A 16511-nucleotide genomic window follows, 5' to 3' on the forward strand; every position below is an offset into this window, starting at 1 on the left:
GCAGACTGAGAAGCCGCACTGAACTTTCAAATGCCCTTGTTACACCTGCAGAATTGCCAGGGAATAAAAGCAGGCAGCTGATGACAAAATCTGCTGACATAAATCCCATCAAAAAGATCACATTGCTTGTCCCAAATCAATTAAGATTGGTCAAACTGATTCAAATCTATATGCCAAAGAGAATATGAACCTAAGTTGAAATGTTAAGATTCAAAAAGGTTAAATACTTGCAATATTGTTTTACTGCTCCTTTCTTCTGCCTAGCTCCAGACATTTTTGGAAGAAAAAGCTCCTGAAAATATTTTCAGGCAGTTTTTCAGACAGGATTTTCAAAAAGCTTGGAGAAGATTTTATATGTATGTTTATCCTAACTGATGCTCAAAGCATTAAGGCTTCTTCATTCCTCAAGTAAGCCAATTTTCTGTCCTATAATCTTCTCTAATCTTGTAGAAATGTAGGAACTGTCACAATACATCAGATCCAAGGGTCTAGCCAATCCAGTATCTAAGTGCTGCTAAGACTAGCAAGAACTGTTTCAGGCCATGGAACAAACAAAATATTTGGGGTTGATAATTAACCACTTCACCTGCTTCCCCCAGTATTCTTCCTCATCCTCCCATTCCTTATACTCACTAATAACGATTACAATATTGCAATGCAGAAAGTCAAAACGTGCTAGCACCCGAGTCGGAGCAAGGAGACACTAGGGTGAGGGGAGATGAGAAAGGAACAAAGAATGTTGCAAGGAAAGGTTTGAGGGTTTTCTTTAACCTAAACCTTCAGTATTACTCCTGAAATTGCCTCCTAGCTCTGGTGGCCAGAACCACTTGTTTCAGACACAGGTGCTGAAAATCATGCAGTTAGCAGATACAGAAGAAATGACTGACTGGAAATATTTTTTACTACTGATTAGTCTGGCTATGCTGTGAAGACTTTTACCTATTCAGATAACAGGTTTGTGTTTCTCATTGTTTTTCTTTATTGTCAAAGATATTTTTGTTTCACTGTTCAGATCTATTTGTTTGTAGACAAAATACACTCTGTGTACTTTAATCCTATTCTTCTTTCAGCTTTCTTGTCTGTTTGTTCTTCCCTTTTCATAAAGACTCAATTTCAGTGACAGCAGCTCCACAGAGATCCAGGTTTTGCTCTCGTGAGCATGTTAACTCCTAAGAGTCATCATCAGTCAGCACTTGAACGTTTAATGTCTTTCAAGTTCCTTTGGCATGGTTCTCTGCCTTTTGTTTTAAGTGCTTTCAAGTGTATCCTCTTCAAATATGTTGCCTACAATAAGTCCTAGTTGTCTTGTTTTTGCTGTCTTCTTTATTCATAAGAACCATCAATCAATTTCTGAAACAAGTCTGTTTTCTATTTGTTGTTAAAAAGTCTCCCTCCTAAGTACAGTAGCTAGAAAGGGAAGGGAGAGCACACTGTCTGTTTTACCATGTATTCATCTCTTTCAGATGTGCTTCCATTTGATGTGATGGAGGTGAACAGGCAAGGCAGCTTCAAAACTCATTGCACTTCTGTTGTTTTTGCTCAAAACCATAAAGCTCAATCCTCAGGGGAGGAAAAAAAAGAAAAAAGGAGGTTGGGTTGGGTCTCAGTCTTCCAATGAGGTTTGTTGCACATGCTTAGCTGTTTCTTACACAGCCCAGTGAAGGGAAATGTCCTCAGCAGGCATGCTGGGGTTTCCAAAAGCACATCTTCTTTACATTATTGACATTGCAGTGCTGATTCATGGAAGCTTTCCTACACGTTACCGATGTCTATGTCTATGAAAATCTGCTCTAACAATGATAAATTCAGTGCAAAATTTTACAGGCCATACAATCATCCCTGAAATAGGGCTCTGACAATAGTGAAAATCCAAAATAAAACAGAATGCAGGTGGAAAAAAGTCTACAGCTGTATTACCCTTTCCAGTAGTGTATAACCATGCAGAAATTTAGCCCAGTCTACTGAAGAATCAAACTAATTGTAACTAAAGTCAGCGAGTGGGCCAGCTCCTTACCTATTTTAAGGCAGGAGTAAGAGGCAAGCACACCATATTCTACACATAATGCAAGAGCATGGGCAGCTCAGATTTATTGGGATTTGTTCTCCCCTTTTATTTGTTTCATCTAATCTGTGCTTTTCTGACTTGTTAAGCTTTCAGAGACATACCCCAGGTGACAACAGCGTACCCATGAGGAAGACAGACAGACACATAAGCCAAGAAGTAGCATTCCTTTAAGGCAACTAACCAAGTAATGCATTGTTACAAAAAGCACTAGGCTAACATTGAAGGAAACAAACTACAAAATACCTTTTTTTTAAGTTGGAAGTAGGAGCAGATGACCCACTTATTGTACAATTATATTCATGCTTGGCAGTTGTATTTGGGTTCTCTTTGTTTACAGCTGTTTATAATACAAACTATTCAGTGGAGCATATTTTTAAAACTATTAAAAGGCACACATATACAGAATGTGTCAAATTTGCAAGAAAATTTAAAATTGCAAGAATGCTATTCCTAGCCCCAGATGTGCATCCAAGGAAAATCGGACAATATTCTGGGTGATGAGTCCTGGAAGAAAGATGACCTTATCAGGGGCTACAGAGTATGAAATGCATCTTACAGAAGAAACTCATATTTCACAAGACTATGCCTATGCAAATGAGTGGTTTTCTTTCATATCAGAAAAGTTTGCTGATCAATTATTTAATACTGAAAAGTCTGATGGCTCAATAGCTATTGCTGTAAAGGAGATTTCAGACTCATGTGCAGCTGCTGTATGTTTGACATAGGCCATGAATCCACACACAAAAGTCCATCTAAAAATGTCTCTTCAGACTTATTTGATATTAAAAAAAAATCCTAGGAAAGATGAAACAGGCAGACTAAATTCTGTATTTTAAAAATTGCGTTAAAAATTCAACCACATAAAAATTTTCTTGCTCTATAACCTCAGATTTATTAGCATAACCATCACATGATTCTTTTTTCAGATGCCAGTGGGTAATTATAGGAACACAGGGTGGATCCTCAGCTGGTGAAAATCATTATAGCTGCACAGAAGCCAATTTATGCCAGCTGAAGTTCTGGCCCATAAAATCTCTTCTAAACCTGAAAGAACATCTTGTGCTACAGTGTTATTGGTCTTCAGGTGATTGAAAACCATCTTGATGAAGTGTGGTGTCAGGAAAAAAAACAGGACTGTATGACTGACAAATTTCTGCTCTGTAGTCCTTTATTTAATTTGATTAGAACGATATATTTAAGCAAAAGCTTGCATGGTGCAATGCACCATTAGTCACATGCTGCTTCCCAATAGTGAAACCATCAATTTTATTATAGATGTCAATATGTGCAAGAGGTCTAACTATAATTGGAACATAAGCCAAGAAGCAGATGGGGATTCTTATTAAGAGTATACCTCCTGGGTGTATGTTGTACAAGCAGCATCTCCAGCAGAAGAGAGAAGGTTATCAAGCCCTCTTACAGTATATGCAAACTGTAATATAAACACAGCCACATAAGCTAGAAATTTGGTTTTGGATGCTGTGCGTTTAAGAAAAGGTTCTATTTCATGTAAAGTAGGCAAAGCACTAGCCTCCATGCAATACAAAATTTGTGTTCAATCTGTTTCAAAGAAGAGCAGTCTGGATTATCCATTGTTAAATTTAGTATTAAAAAAAATCCAGATCACTACAGTAGGTGTGAGTGACTTCAATGTGGAAAATGAAGTAATGTGCAAATGCTGGGTGTTAAGGAAAAGAGAGATCAGATCTACTCACTTGGTAGAAGAATAACTACTTTTTTAAAATCCATCCTTTAAATTTTATGGTTAACATATTTAAACCTTAAATTTAAGAACTTAATGTCAGATATTTTTTTAAGAATCAGGGTTTTTGCAAATACCAAACTACCCACTTGCCTTACCCAGAGCACAAGTACCAAGCATACCCAAAGCTAAAGAATAAACCTTCCACTCACTCTTTAAAGTCCAATCAGGACACAATGTAGTTTGCATATTCCAGGTGTCATTTTCCTATATCGATCTCCCACCTTTCTTTACAGTCCTGGAGATTTCTGTTCCCTGATCTTCTAGTACCTGTGTTGTATTCAGCTGTTGGAATTTCTGTCTTTGCCAGTGGTACAGAACTGTAGCAGAGCAGTCTTACAGTTCATATTGCCCTGGCAGACCAGCAGACAACTATTAGTGTCTCATAAGTATCCAGTTTAATTCAGACAGTGTTCTCTATGACTGACCAGTGGACTAATACGAAGACCCAGAGCATCCTCTTTTTGCCAGAGGATCCTCTTTTTTCTGCAATGATTTTCACCCAGAATATTGCAGCTCCCACTCACTGCACCTCATACAGATTCAAATGTGGCTGAAAAAAGCCATTTGAATATGTGATGCAACATGCAGCAAGTAACTCCAAGTAGCTATTGCACACTCCCTTCTCACAAATACCTGTCTCCATTTTTTCTACTCTCATAATGTACCAAAGACTCTTGTTATACTTTTTATATAAGGAACTAATTCCTAAACCAATTCAGGTTATATATTCATAGATTATTCTATATGCTATGCAAACATAACAATTAATCAAGCTGAGAGAGAGCAGCTCAAACAAAGTAGGTAACTTCACTAAGTGACCAGATAAACACACTGAAGATGGCAAAGGTTATGATTTCAATATTTGGATTTACAGGAAAATTATTGATCAGGAGCCTTTTACATCTAACGTTCATTACATTGCAGGAGAGCCATTCTTTTCTTTATGAGTAGATAATAAAGGTAATTGGAGTTACCCATGTAAACCAAATGGAGAAGAGACTTAGGGGAAAAAAAAAAAAACAAACAATGAATCCACACTCCAAAAACATACTGTGTGACAATGCTATAGAGGCCATTGGGAGCAGCTCCTACCTCCAGAACACAATTGCATCTGCTCTCTGTGGACTAATGTGCCATAGCATGTAATTCTGTGCTACAGAATCTCATCTGGAATACGCACTGTGGAATCTCTCGTTCAAATTATTTCCACAATACTGCTTATTTCTCTCACCATTATTGCTGATACTCTGTCAACACTGAAAAGATAAATTAATACTAGCAATGACTGACACAGGATTGTCAAACGAAGTAATGCAGATAGCAAGGAGGAAGGCAGGTTCCTCCTTTTGCAACTCCTCCTTTTCCCAATTTTCCTCTTACCACTTTAAGCAATCCTTCATAAGATGCTCATAATGCTATTCTGGTTTCCTACATGGGTTCTCTAGTGAGCAGTAAATCCAAAGACTGATCCCTATAGTCTTTATTTCCAGGCAATCTCCTTACAAAGATCCAACAGCCTGTTCTGTACCTGACAGATCTACCACCCTGTTCCAGAACAATTCCTGTCTGCGGAAAATAGAGTTTATAATCTTTCTCCCCTAAATGCTCTCTACTTTCTTGATTACTGTGGCTAGTATCACCATTCAACTTGTCAGTCAGTTCTGTAATCTTCACATCATCTTCAGTTTATATTTTTCTAAGTTCACTGCAAGACTGTGCTAAATTACACCAGTAATTTCCACTAGTGTTAACTTTGCTAAAATACAGCGTTTCCTGTCCACCATCACAGCCTAAATTCTTGTCCAGGTTCCATCTCCTGTCTCAATCACTGCAAATCTTTTTCTTGTTCACATCCACTGAAAATTCTGCTGTGAACAGTATTTATCAGCCAGTCATTTTGATCATACCACTTCAGTTTCTGTATTTCTGTATTAATATACGTTCGCACAAAGACACTGATCGATCAGTCCTGACAACTCTTTAGATGTTGGTGTTTCAAGACCACTGCCAGCTGTGGTGACTGGTGTGACCTTAGAGATTGCTTGTAGAGTTTTCTAGCTGTCTGATGTATCTTAGACTTGAAGCTCTTTGGAGTGAGCAAGGAAAGGAAGTGATCTGTATTTTTCTCCTTTATTTATGCAACATCCAGCACCATGAGCCACTCTCCATGAGTATTGTATGCCAGAACAATGCATCAAATATGTCAGCAGTGTTTCCCTGCTGAGATTAATTTTTTTTGTAGTCTAACATACTAGTTCTGCTATGGTATATGGGTCCTATGAGACTTACTGTCTTCTAAAAGAGAGAAAAATTTTTTAATTGGGACACTTTAAAATAGTTCTTAATTATAAAAACAATAAAACAATGAAAAATTCCTCAGGCTGGGATGGTATGGCTATGATTTCACACATTCTATATTTAGTAGTTATAGGAGGCTTCATAAAAAATCTGGAGGTCACCAAATACTCAAAATACACTTTTTTCAAGTTTAAAAGTTCTGTTTCAGTTGTTTAGTCTGACACAGGTAGTTCTAGAGTTCTTAAAATATTGTCTCTATTTGCTATTACTAACAGCAAATCCTTAACACTAAGTTTAACAAAGAATTTACACTATCACCCCCTCCTGAGCACACGAGAGTTTCTTAGTCATTCAAAACCTGGAGAAAGTTTACTGTGCCAGAGACCTATTTCTAAGGAAAATTACGCAATGCTGTCAAAGCACGGAAGTGAGGTACAGTATAGACCCATCTGGCTAATGATATACTAGCTCAGGTATGCAGGTAGCAATGGAGGTTGGCAACATTAACGCACATAAGTTGGCAATCCAATGATTAGTGGAAATGCAGGTTGATTTGCAGCCCACGCTAAGGCCTCTGGTGCGATGGCTATATCATAATTGGCACCTAGTTCCTTTAAGATGAGCTAGAGTATGTCTCAAGAACATTGACTGATGTGGGAAAACTGTAATGTTCCAGACTGATGCTAACAAGGTCCAGAGGACAGCATTTGGTCCTGCTCAAGTGCAAGATCCCACTTAGTAGTAATACTTGCTGCCTATCCAAGAGTATTTTTTGCCTCTCACACTTTGCAGTACGCACCTATTCACTGAGGCATTTACACACACTGCTGTAATTAAGATTCTTATTTGATTTCCAATATAAAATATATCATATTAGTAGTAACTTCTTCTCTGAAATTACTCCTACATTTACTGCATACACTTCCTTATGGTTGTTTTACCAGAAGTGGAGAGAGATGTTGGTTAATTGTGCTTTATTAGTAAATTTCTTATGTGATAAAAATTGTTCGCTTAATTTGAAAGGAAACATTTTTGTGATTATCCAAAATCTGATACCAATTTTATGACTGAAGAGAAGTGTTTATTATATATAGAATTTTGATGTTTCCCCCACTGGGATTTATCTATGTTAATGAAATATTTAGATTAACCTTCAGCTCTTATGGTTATTTTGCAATGTGTTCAGACTAAGCTGTTGACCCACCACATTCAAGCTGGCTACCCATGGCCTTTAGCAGTATTTCAGAGAACAAATGCCCTCAAGTTTGCTGTGTTCAGAGCCAAGCACTGTTGAGCAAGGTAGGAGGATCCAGTTCCAAATTATTTCTGGCACAAGTGGCATGAAATAAAAAAGAAGAGGCTGGAAACAGGCAAATTCCATTTTCACTTCCATAAAAGGAAGGACTGGAGCAGTGAGCAAGGTTAATGATTAATGGGCAAAGAATTTCTTGCCAAGCATTGATAATTCTCCTTTTCCCATCTCTTGGCAGAATTTAGCAGTGCATTCCCCAACTCTCAGAGAAAGAAGAAATGAACAGTTTGCAACTTCTCTCATTTTTGTTGCTTTCTTGTATCATCACCCCAGGAAATACACATGGAGGAAAGAAAAAAGGTAATATCCTATCAAACACAAATAGTGATCATGAACTTTTTTTGAAATGTTTATGCTATAAAAATTAAGTAGTATTGACTGTTTAGTCATCAACATGTTGGGGTTTGGGGATTGAGTGTTACGTTCCCTTAAAATATGGCATTTACAACTGTCTGTGTTTATTGGAAAATATAGTTGTTTGTAACTACAACAAACATTTTTCAGTGGAAATCTATACATTCTGAGACTATAGACTTAAGGTAATCTGACCTTCAACAAAACTTCTGCTGAAGCTAATTTTAAAATGTATTAGTTTGAAAATATACACTGAACTGATATAACTTATAATCTTCTTCGGCTGGAAGTATTCTATAAAATAGATTCAGTCTCCAACTATGAATAAAAATTTCTAGCTATCTGACAGTGTTTAAGCTATCATTTTCTGAGTTGCCTAATGTAGGCTGCCTTTCACCTGAAGTGTGATGAGTACCTTTGAGTGAAAGAGATACATCTGCAGTATGCTTTGTAGAGAAGCACTGTGGAGGATCTTTATAATTTACATAGTTATACAACCATTTCCTATGCATTTGTGACACTGCACATTATGATGTCAGTATCTGTGCAACTTGAGTATGACGGTGCATCACACAACTGCATTTCTTAAAACCTCTAATGTGATTGACAAAGGCAATTCCACGTTTGCCTTCGTTGTTGAGCCATACATAGCATGCATTAGTTTCCCTTCTTATCTAACTGCATTTCTAATCCTCTAAGTCCGGAGGGGTTAAATGTAACTTTCTCCTTAGCTGGAAATAAAGCAAGATATGCACATTCACAGAAGTATGGCCTCTTTCAGTAGCTGTGTTTTGCATTTATGTTAATTCGTATTAACAGTTTTAGAAGCCATTTCCTATAAAAATGCTTTACATGTAATAGGCACAGTGATTTCAATCTATAGGAGGCAGGGCCACCTTTCCTTGATTCCGCACATTAAACTTTCCCTTGGACTTCATTTTGAACAAGATAAAATCCTTGAATTAAAACACGAGAACTGTAAATTTCAATTAATGCCATAACTTGGGCTGGCTTACCAGGCAGCAAGGCCTGCACATCCTTAACAGTCGCTGAAACTCAGGAAGTTATTTAGAAACCTTAATCACATTCTGTATTTTTGAGAGAAACAAAAATCAGAGCACTGACTTTCATTTGAGGCTTCTCACATCATTTTTGCCCAGATCTATTCAGACTCCATTGTGTGCTTAAAGTTTAGTTCACCTTAGATACAAACACAAGACAGAGAGAGGAAGTCGCTGCACCCCCATTCTTTCAGTCACAGGTCTTGCCTTATGCCAGCTCACATCCTCCTACCCCCACTCTCTGTGGCACCATTTATAGCAAGGTCAGTCACTTCACTCTACATCCCCCTTTCCCCTCATGACCTAGTACTCCTATGTCAACAGACATCACTTGTTTGCTCATTGCTTCTGCAGCTCAAAACCTTGCTTGTGGGCCAGAAAAGACAGGTCATATGTCACATTAGCACTAGCAGATACGCCTAAATTCATAGTATGTTGAAGAGAGAGACTGATTTAAAAAGCAGAGCAGGTACATTTCTAAAAATGCAAAAAACTCTACTGTGCTTTCTTCTAGAGGCTATCCACAGCCTAACTAGATCTGCTATAGAGAGTAGTTACAAGGTTAAAGGCCCTGATATTCCATTATGTTGAACTCAGACCCTCATCTCCTGTCAGTTTTAAATCAGTGCAACTCTAATTCCAACTATCCATTTATGTTGATGTGTATTTCTGCACCTTTCGCTCCCCTTGTTCTCCTTTCCCAGGCCCACCTCAGCCACACCAGCTTTGTCCAGAAGATAACATAATTCCCTGTTCTCGAAACCTTGCCTTCTTTGTTTTACCACTTGATTCATCAGCATAACTCAGCTAGTTCTGTCTTTCTCCAAATCAGCTCCAGTGTGGTGGCCACACCTAGTAAACTCAAGGAGTCTTTTTACTCATTTCACTTCTCAGTGAGGCAAATCTGCTTGCCACAATGGCATATGCAAATGGAAATAAATCATTAATCCTCACTAAGGAAGGGCAGTGAAGTTTTTAGCCCTTCATGAGAGGCCTTTTAATGCTGTCAAGTGGAGACAGCTTTCAGTAAGCATAGCACATATTTTACCTGAATATCCTTCTACCTTGGAGTTTGCTTGTTCTTGCTTTAGCACAAGCAATTGCCTATAAGGGAACCATCCTTTAAAAGAGGGTGTGTAAAAGTCCTTCTCATTTATTTGTAACCAGCAAATAAACAACTCTGCTACAATTTTCTCTGTATCATTCTATTCGCCTATGCAGTAAAATAAATTACATTACAAAAAGAAGAATTTATAAGAATTAGCCTTCAGCAGGTAAATCACTGTAGATAGGTGTATGCAAATCCTTTTGTTCAAGTTATGTACATAAATACATATTATAGGTTCTTATTTTATACTTAATTATGTAGAATAAGATGGACCGCATTACCAAACAAACACAACATCACATTTAAAACACACACACAGAGGTTATTCTTAAAAAACCACAGAGTGTTTTTGAAATGCTATGGTTTTCTTTTATATTTATATAGCTGCAAATAAGTTTGGTGGTTTTTGGCAAAAGTTCATTATCTAAAAGCAGCATCCCAGAAAAAGACCAGAAATAAGCACCTAGAAATAACATCCCTGAAGTTGAGCTTGATGATTCTTTTTAGATTTTTGAAGATGATTCTTTCTAAAAGCATGTGAAAAATATTTAGACTTAAGCTTTTATTTATTTTGATTCTTCTCCTGGAAATATAAAACTAGGTGGGAATATATTCCATTATTCCACTTCATTGTGTAGAGCAGAATTATACAGTAAATGACAAGCAAATGCATGCTGTTGAGCTAGCACTTTTTACTTAACAGTCTTGAAGCTGGAAGTTGAGCAGGACAGTTTTTCCCCAAAAGAGAAAGTAACGTACTAGTTGTCATCCAGTTCTCCTATGTTATAAGTATTACAGTGCTAACACCTTAAGATTATAATATAGATCATAGGAATGGGTTATACAGAAATTTGAACAGCTGTTATGTTTTCTTTATTCCCCAGTCGTATTATGGAGACATAAAAGATGTGTTGGGTATATCAGATGCTCCAAAGCCTAGATAAAATTCCTCAATAAAATGCAATGTACATGGAGTATACCATATCAGATCTGAAAAACTACCAAAATGATAATTTCTACCTGAAGCTGAAAAACTATTAGAAATGCAAGAAACATGGAAAATTCAAAAGCCATTTAAAATACAGAGATAGAGAACCTTTGACATTGAAGGTGAATATCACTTTTACTATCTAACATTTCTTTAAAGTCTACAATAAATACTAAAAATGTAGAGAAGACCTTCTTTTTAGCTCCTCGAAGCATATTCAGTGTAATAATAATCTGTGCCTTAACTTTCCATTAATTCTGAGTGATTTGGATTTATACTAAATGACAAATGAACACAGACTAAAGCCAACAACCTCACAGGGTACTAGTAACCCATCTTACTTCTAGTTTGAGAGAAAATTATAATTTTCCAGCATAGACAGAAAGCTAAGATAGCAAACTCAATTCCTTTCATGGGACAGAATGGCACAGTAATCTGTTCCTGTGATTGAAACTCCTTGGCTAAAATGTCCAACTACAAGTTCAAACTCAACTGGAACACACTCTGCCTTCCACTCTCCTCAGATAGACAAATTAAGTATCTCATAAATTGTGCACTACTTACAAACCATGGTTTGAGGGGTGGCTGAATTTAAGAGGAGCAGCAGAACTAAGTAAGTTTGGTTCCCAGTCACTTAGATACTACATATCCTAAACTCCTCATGTCCTAAACTCCAGCTGTACTTCCATGACATTCCTGTCCCAAGGTTCTCAGTTCCTTCTCCTCATCTCTACAGCATGTCTATATTCCTGAATTACCCCATGACTTAGTGCCCCCATGGTACCCATGGACGTCTCAGCACACTCGAGCTTCCTCATGTACTTCACACAACCCTTGCTAGGTAGGACCCTCTTCAGTCTGAGGTGTACACCATGGTCTCTCTCCCCAGTCCTGCATTATTGTCACCTCTTCATGTCTGCTACCTAGCCTATTTTTGCCTTGCTCTGCATACATGCTGTGACTGTTTCAGGGGTATTCTTGTGTCTGCACTAGCTAGCGCAGACAGGCTCATGGATCAGGTAGTGACTGGCCCAGGGCTACTCAGTGCACCAAGTGGGAAGTTACTACTACTAATACAAGTGTTTGGTATTGGTGCTCAAACAAGATCAAATTCCAGGGACAAAATGGTTTGAGTTAATTGCATCCACAATGTCTGCATGAGTTGAAGTCAAGCACAAACCAGTCCTCTCTGAGTTTTCCTCTCTGATGAGCAGTTGATTATCTCCAAACGACAGAGTGCAAGGTAATAGCTAAGTTTTATGGATAAGCAAGGTGCTAGAATTAAATGTTGACTTGAACCCTATGTGAACGTAATAGCAAATGTGTTGCTACAAGGGTGTCTCTTCTCTATCTAACTGTTGATTTTCAGAAAACATGTAGGAATTTAATATTTGATACCTCTTTCTCTCTATAAAGTTGGTTTCAAATTGGGTCAAAAAATTACTGAAGAGAATGATTCTCATTCTCTTCTTCATATGCACAAATATATCATGATTACAGCCTAATGAAACAAGACTAAAAACCATTAATATTTCTGATTTACTTCAGTGGAGTTCATAACCTTGAAATTCAGATCACTTCTAGTTAGGTTTAAACAGGGATTCAGGAGCTAGATTTTATGACATACCAAAATATTGGTCCAAGAAGTCCTGGAAGTTGAAAGTTCAGATGTTAGGGTACTAACCAGTTACACTAATGATCTATGTTATCTATTATTAGGAAAAGTTCTACAAATGTATTTGCTGCCACTTTCTGAGTGGCTGTGTTTCAGAAATACAGTGTGTGTATGCAGCAAAATTTCTATCATCTAAAACAATTATTCTTCCTTTTGGCACTTGGAAAGATCTACAAATATGTCAGACATAAATTTTCACCACAGAGTCCAAAATATAACTGTAGTCTAACTAATTGAAGACCCTTTGCTTTTTCCCATGAAGAGAGACAATAATGGGAACTTGATCGACAAAGGAATTATCCATGCATGAAATGAGTTTCAATATTTCTACTAATGCAAGTGACTGAACTTCTTAATGAGGAGCTTAAATTCACCAGAGGATTGTAATTCACTTCACTTAGCCATTACATTCTTCTGTCTACTACTGTATGAATAGTGGCTGAACTCATATGACACTTGAGAAACTTGAACATAGAGAACATTTCTTGATAATGTGGCAGTGCAATCTAATTGCTTAACTGATTTTCTTCCTTTTTCTCTCAAACTAGAGGAGGTTATAGGTTTTTTTTTAATATATGTAGTTTTAATGGAAAATAGCTATCAATAAAAACATTAATTATTTAAGAGAACATTTTTCTTTTCTGCTTATTTTGTGGTTCACTCTAGGTTTATTTTGCACATTTCATTTTGGAAAACATAGTCATGCCAAATCCATGTGGAGCTTCAGGGTTAATAATAGGGTTGCATCAACAGCAGTGCAATATTGACGATGTAGCTCATAACACCATATGGTCAACTAGGGTGGCCTTAGCACAGTGACCTTTTTTCTTATATGTTAGCTAGAGCTAAGAGACTGTTTGCTGAAGCTAAATTGGACTCCTTATACAGTGGAATAGCTTGGCAGCAGGTGGATGGGCCAGCAGCCACTTCCAAGCAACATGATTAAGATTTCCTGGCAATGTGAGCAATAACTGGCAAAAGAGACAGAAGGGGCTATCCATCTGCACATGCCAAGACTGGGTGATAAAGTTCACTGCTTTGGCAAATGGCCAAATGTGAATTACAATTCTTGCAAAAAAATATTTAATGTCTATGTTCCAAGTAAAAAAATTACCGTTTTCACACTTCATACCTTTCTCCTAGAAACATGTACTGTTTTTCAAGTATATCTTTCTTGCTTGTTCCTTTTAATTTTTAAAAAATTGTTACAATTGCTAATATTCCCAGGAAGCATTAACTGCATAGGACTGCACACCCTTACACATAGCCATTATGATCAGCTAATGAAAGCTTTTGCTCCTGCTGAAATGCTTCGAATACAACATGGTTGCTTCATGGTTGTGGAAACAGGAGTTGTTTCCTAAAAATACACATTCTCCTGTCCTCTCTGATTTGCTTGCCCAGTCCAGTAAAACCCATTTCCATCTTTTACCAACAATGGTGTTTATATCTGGGCTCCTACTTGGCCTCCAGACTTCACGATGTTGCTCCAAATACAACAAATAGCTATCAGGTAAATAACAGAAATGACAAGAAAAGAAATCTGGAAATATTGAATATGAGTGGATAAGGCGTTTAAAACACATATTGCTCTCTGAAATAAAACCTGCATGTCCCATCTGAAAGATCAATTTTTATTAAAGAAACCTCAAAATTTCTGCTATTTTGAAATATTTGATCCAAATACCATTTTCTAATTTTGCATATTGCTTTACTCAGTAAGTGAAACTGATGGAAGACTACTTACAGAGGAAGGTACTGAACCATGGGGAGATGATGACAGAGCAGATCCAAGGACAAAAAGAAAACACATATGTTTGACTTTGCTTTTCCTCTGGATTTGACAAACTCCCATAAAATTCTGCTACACTGGCATGTTTTCTCATATCTTAATGTTAACTTTGTAAACAAGTATGTTAGAAACACTGCTGAGATTATTTTTTTCATTTTAAAATCTTGTGTATATTAAATCACTTGTGACTCCACTTTCTGCATCTCAGTCTGAAAATAATCTGTAGTATCTGACTGAAGGATTTTATTCAGTCTTTCAAGCACCACTCTTCTCCTTTTCAGCAACAATGCACAAGGGATGTTGAAGGACATCAGTTAAGGTTTAATTCCATGTTTGCCAATCTGCATTTCCAAAAGCCACTCAAATTAGGGATTCTGTCAAATTGGGGTGGGAGAGGTGTGTGTCTTCCTTAGTTCTACTACTAAAAAAACTATGCTGAAAAAATATTCTAATTTATTTGCTAGGCAATTAGGTCTAATTAATTTATTGTCCAAGCAATTGTCATGACTTCAGCCTAAAACCTGTCCAGAACTGACCTTTGATTGGAATTCTATGAGTTATTATATAAATACTAATAATTAAATTTTACAGGATTTCAGACAAAAAACCTTTTAAGAAATTATATTTATGATTTAAGAGGAAGGTATTTTGATTAGCTATATTTGCAGCTGATCATTTTCTGTGTTGTGGTAAAGCAGAATTGCTAGTTTTCATATTTATGTCACTTGTACTTTTGGACTTAAGATGACAGTGCCAATGCCTTCAAGTTTTCCTTTTTAGGGGCTGGCAGTAGGAAGGGAAGGGACATGAAAGAGAGTCTGATCTTATTTTTAAGGGGGAATTGTTTTGGCAATTCTTATTCACTACAAACAAAATATTTTGAACGGTATTATTCAGGCAGTGCTTTCACCCCAGACCTGACAAGCTTCCAAGGAAATTTTTTATGGAGTTTAATCACTTGTAAGAATGATAGATACTAGTTAAAACTGTTATCATAGTTTTCAGAAAGATATGAAAGCTACTGCACTTCTGAAATTACCATTACTGAAGCAGTATATTGCTTTCAGTGCCTAAACTGTGAGGAAGAAATAACAATATGAATTAGTAATGTTTTTAGGACACATGGAGAAGTTTTAACCTCCAGTTTATTGTGCCAGTATTGTGATTTGTAAACCATGTATTTTTCTTACTGAATTACATTATGCAAGAATCCCAAAAGCCTTCTACAGGTGTTGAATCAAGCCCTTAGTAGCTACTTAAATTCTTTTTGAATGTGTAATCCTAGACTCCAGTCCCTATTAATGCTGCAATATCACTCTTCTTCAGTTCACTAGAGTCAGCAGTTTTCAGACCTTTCAAACATCTGTACAATTTTGTAACTGCTATTTCATAACTGGTATTGACTAAAATAGTTTATGTCTATGACAACATATAGATTGTCACCTACACAGCAGTCCTTAGCTAAATGACAAGGAAACTTGACAGATATAATTGCATTTCATGTGTTTATGCAAATGAGAGCAAACTGGATGCAGCATGACCTAGAGCAGAGGTTAACCACCAAGAAGACGACTTTCACAAACTGTATCTGTGCAGCATCCCCCAAATCTGCTGTTCAGGTTAAGAACTAACTGCAACCAAGAGAAAAACAGAGTATCCTCTGACACTTGAAAGTAACCCCAAAGCAGTTTTTGTATATTTTGCATGAAGCAGTAGAGAGTTTAAGAGACAGGATGCATTCCTCCCTCCAGAGAACAGAGCAAATGGAGGGACCTGTGACTAGATTACAGTTAATTCTCTGGCCTGCTTTTCTGTTAGTGCAGAAACGAGCAGGGCAGGTTGTAAAATTAGAGTCTAGACCTAAAAGAAGGAAGGGGACTTAGAATATTAAAATAAAAAATGCAGCTACCAGCATAAAGCATTAGTGACCGGACCTCTGCAGTGCTAGAGACTATACAGAAAGCCAGCTGGCACATCATATGAATATCTACTGTGCTCTCTATCCATCATGCTTACCTTCTGCTTACCTGGGAATAGAAACTAAAGCTTGTTCTTTTAATTTGTAACAGGTTTTTTATAAGGAACATAATATA

The 16511-nt window shown here is 37.0% G+C and overlaps 1 protein-coding gene across 2 annotated transcripts in view; it reads left to right on the forward strand.

The window, feature by feature from the left end:
- The first annotated feature begins 919 nt into the window (after positions 1–919).
- Positions 920–16511, forward strand: part of LIPC (lipase C, hepatic type) — a 63676-nt gene continuing 48084 nt past the window's right edge. The window contains exons 1-2 of one of the 2 annotated variants that reach the window (XM_074880173.1): positions 920–954; positions 7619–7740. In XM_074880173.1, coding sequence (XP_074736274.1) covers positions 7659–7740 — 82 coding nt within the window. In that variant the 5' untranslated portion in view covers positions 920–954; positions 7619–7658. Of the gene's footprint in view, positions 955–7618; positions 7741–16511 lie in introns of those variants that run through there. The other variant, XM_074880174.1, reaches the window with a different exon arrangement.

Source organism: Strix uralensis, chromosome 11 (assembly GCF_047716275.1).
Source record: "Strix uralensis isolate ZFMK-TIS-50842 chromosome 11, bStrUra1, whole genome shotgun sequence".
NCBI lineage: Eukaryota > Metazoa > Chordata > Aves > Strigiformes > Strigidae > Strix > Strix uralensis.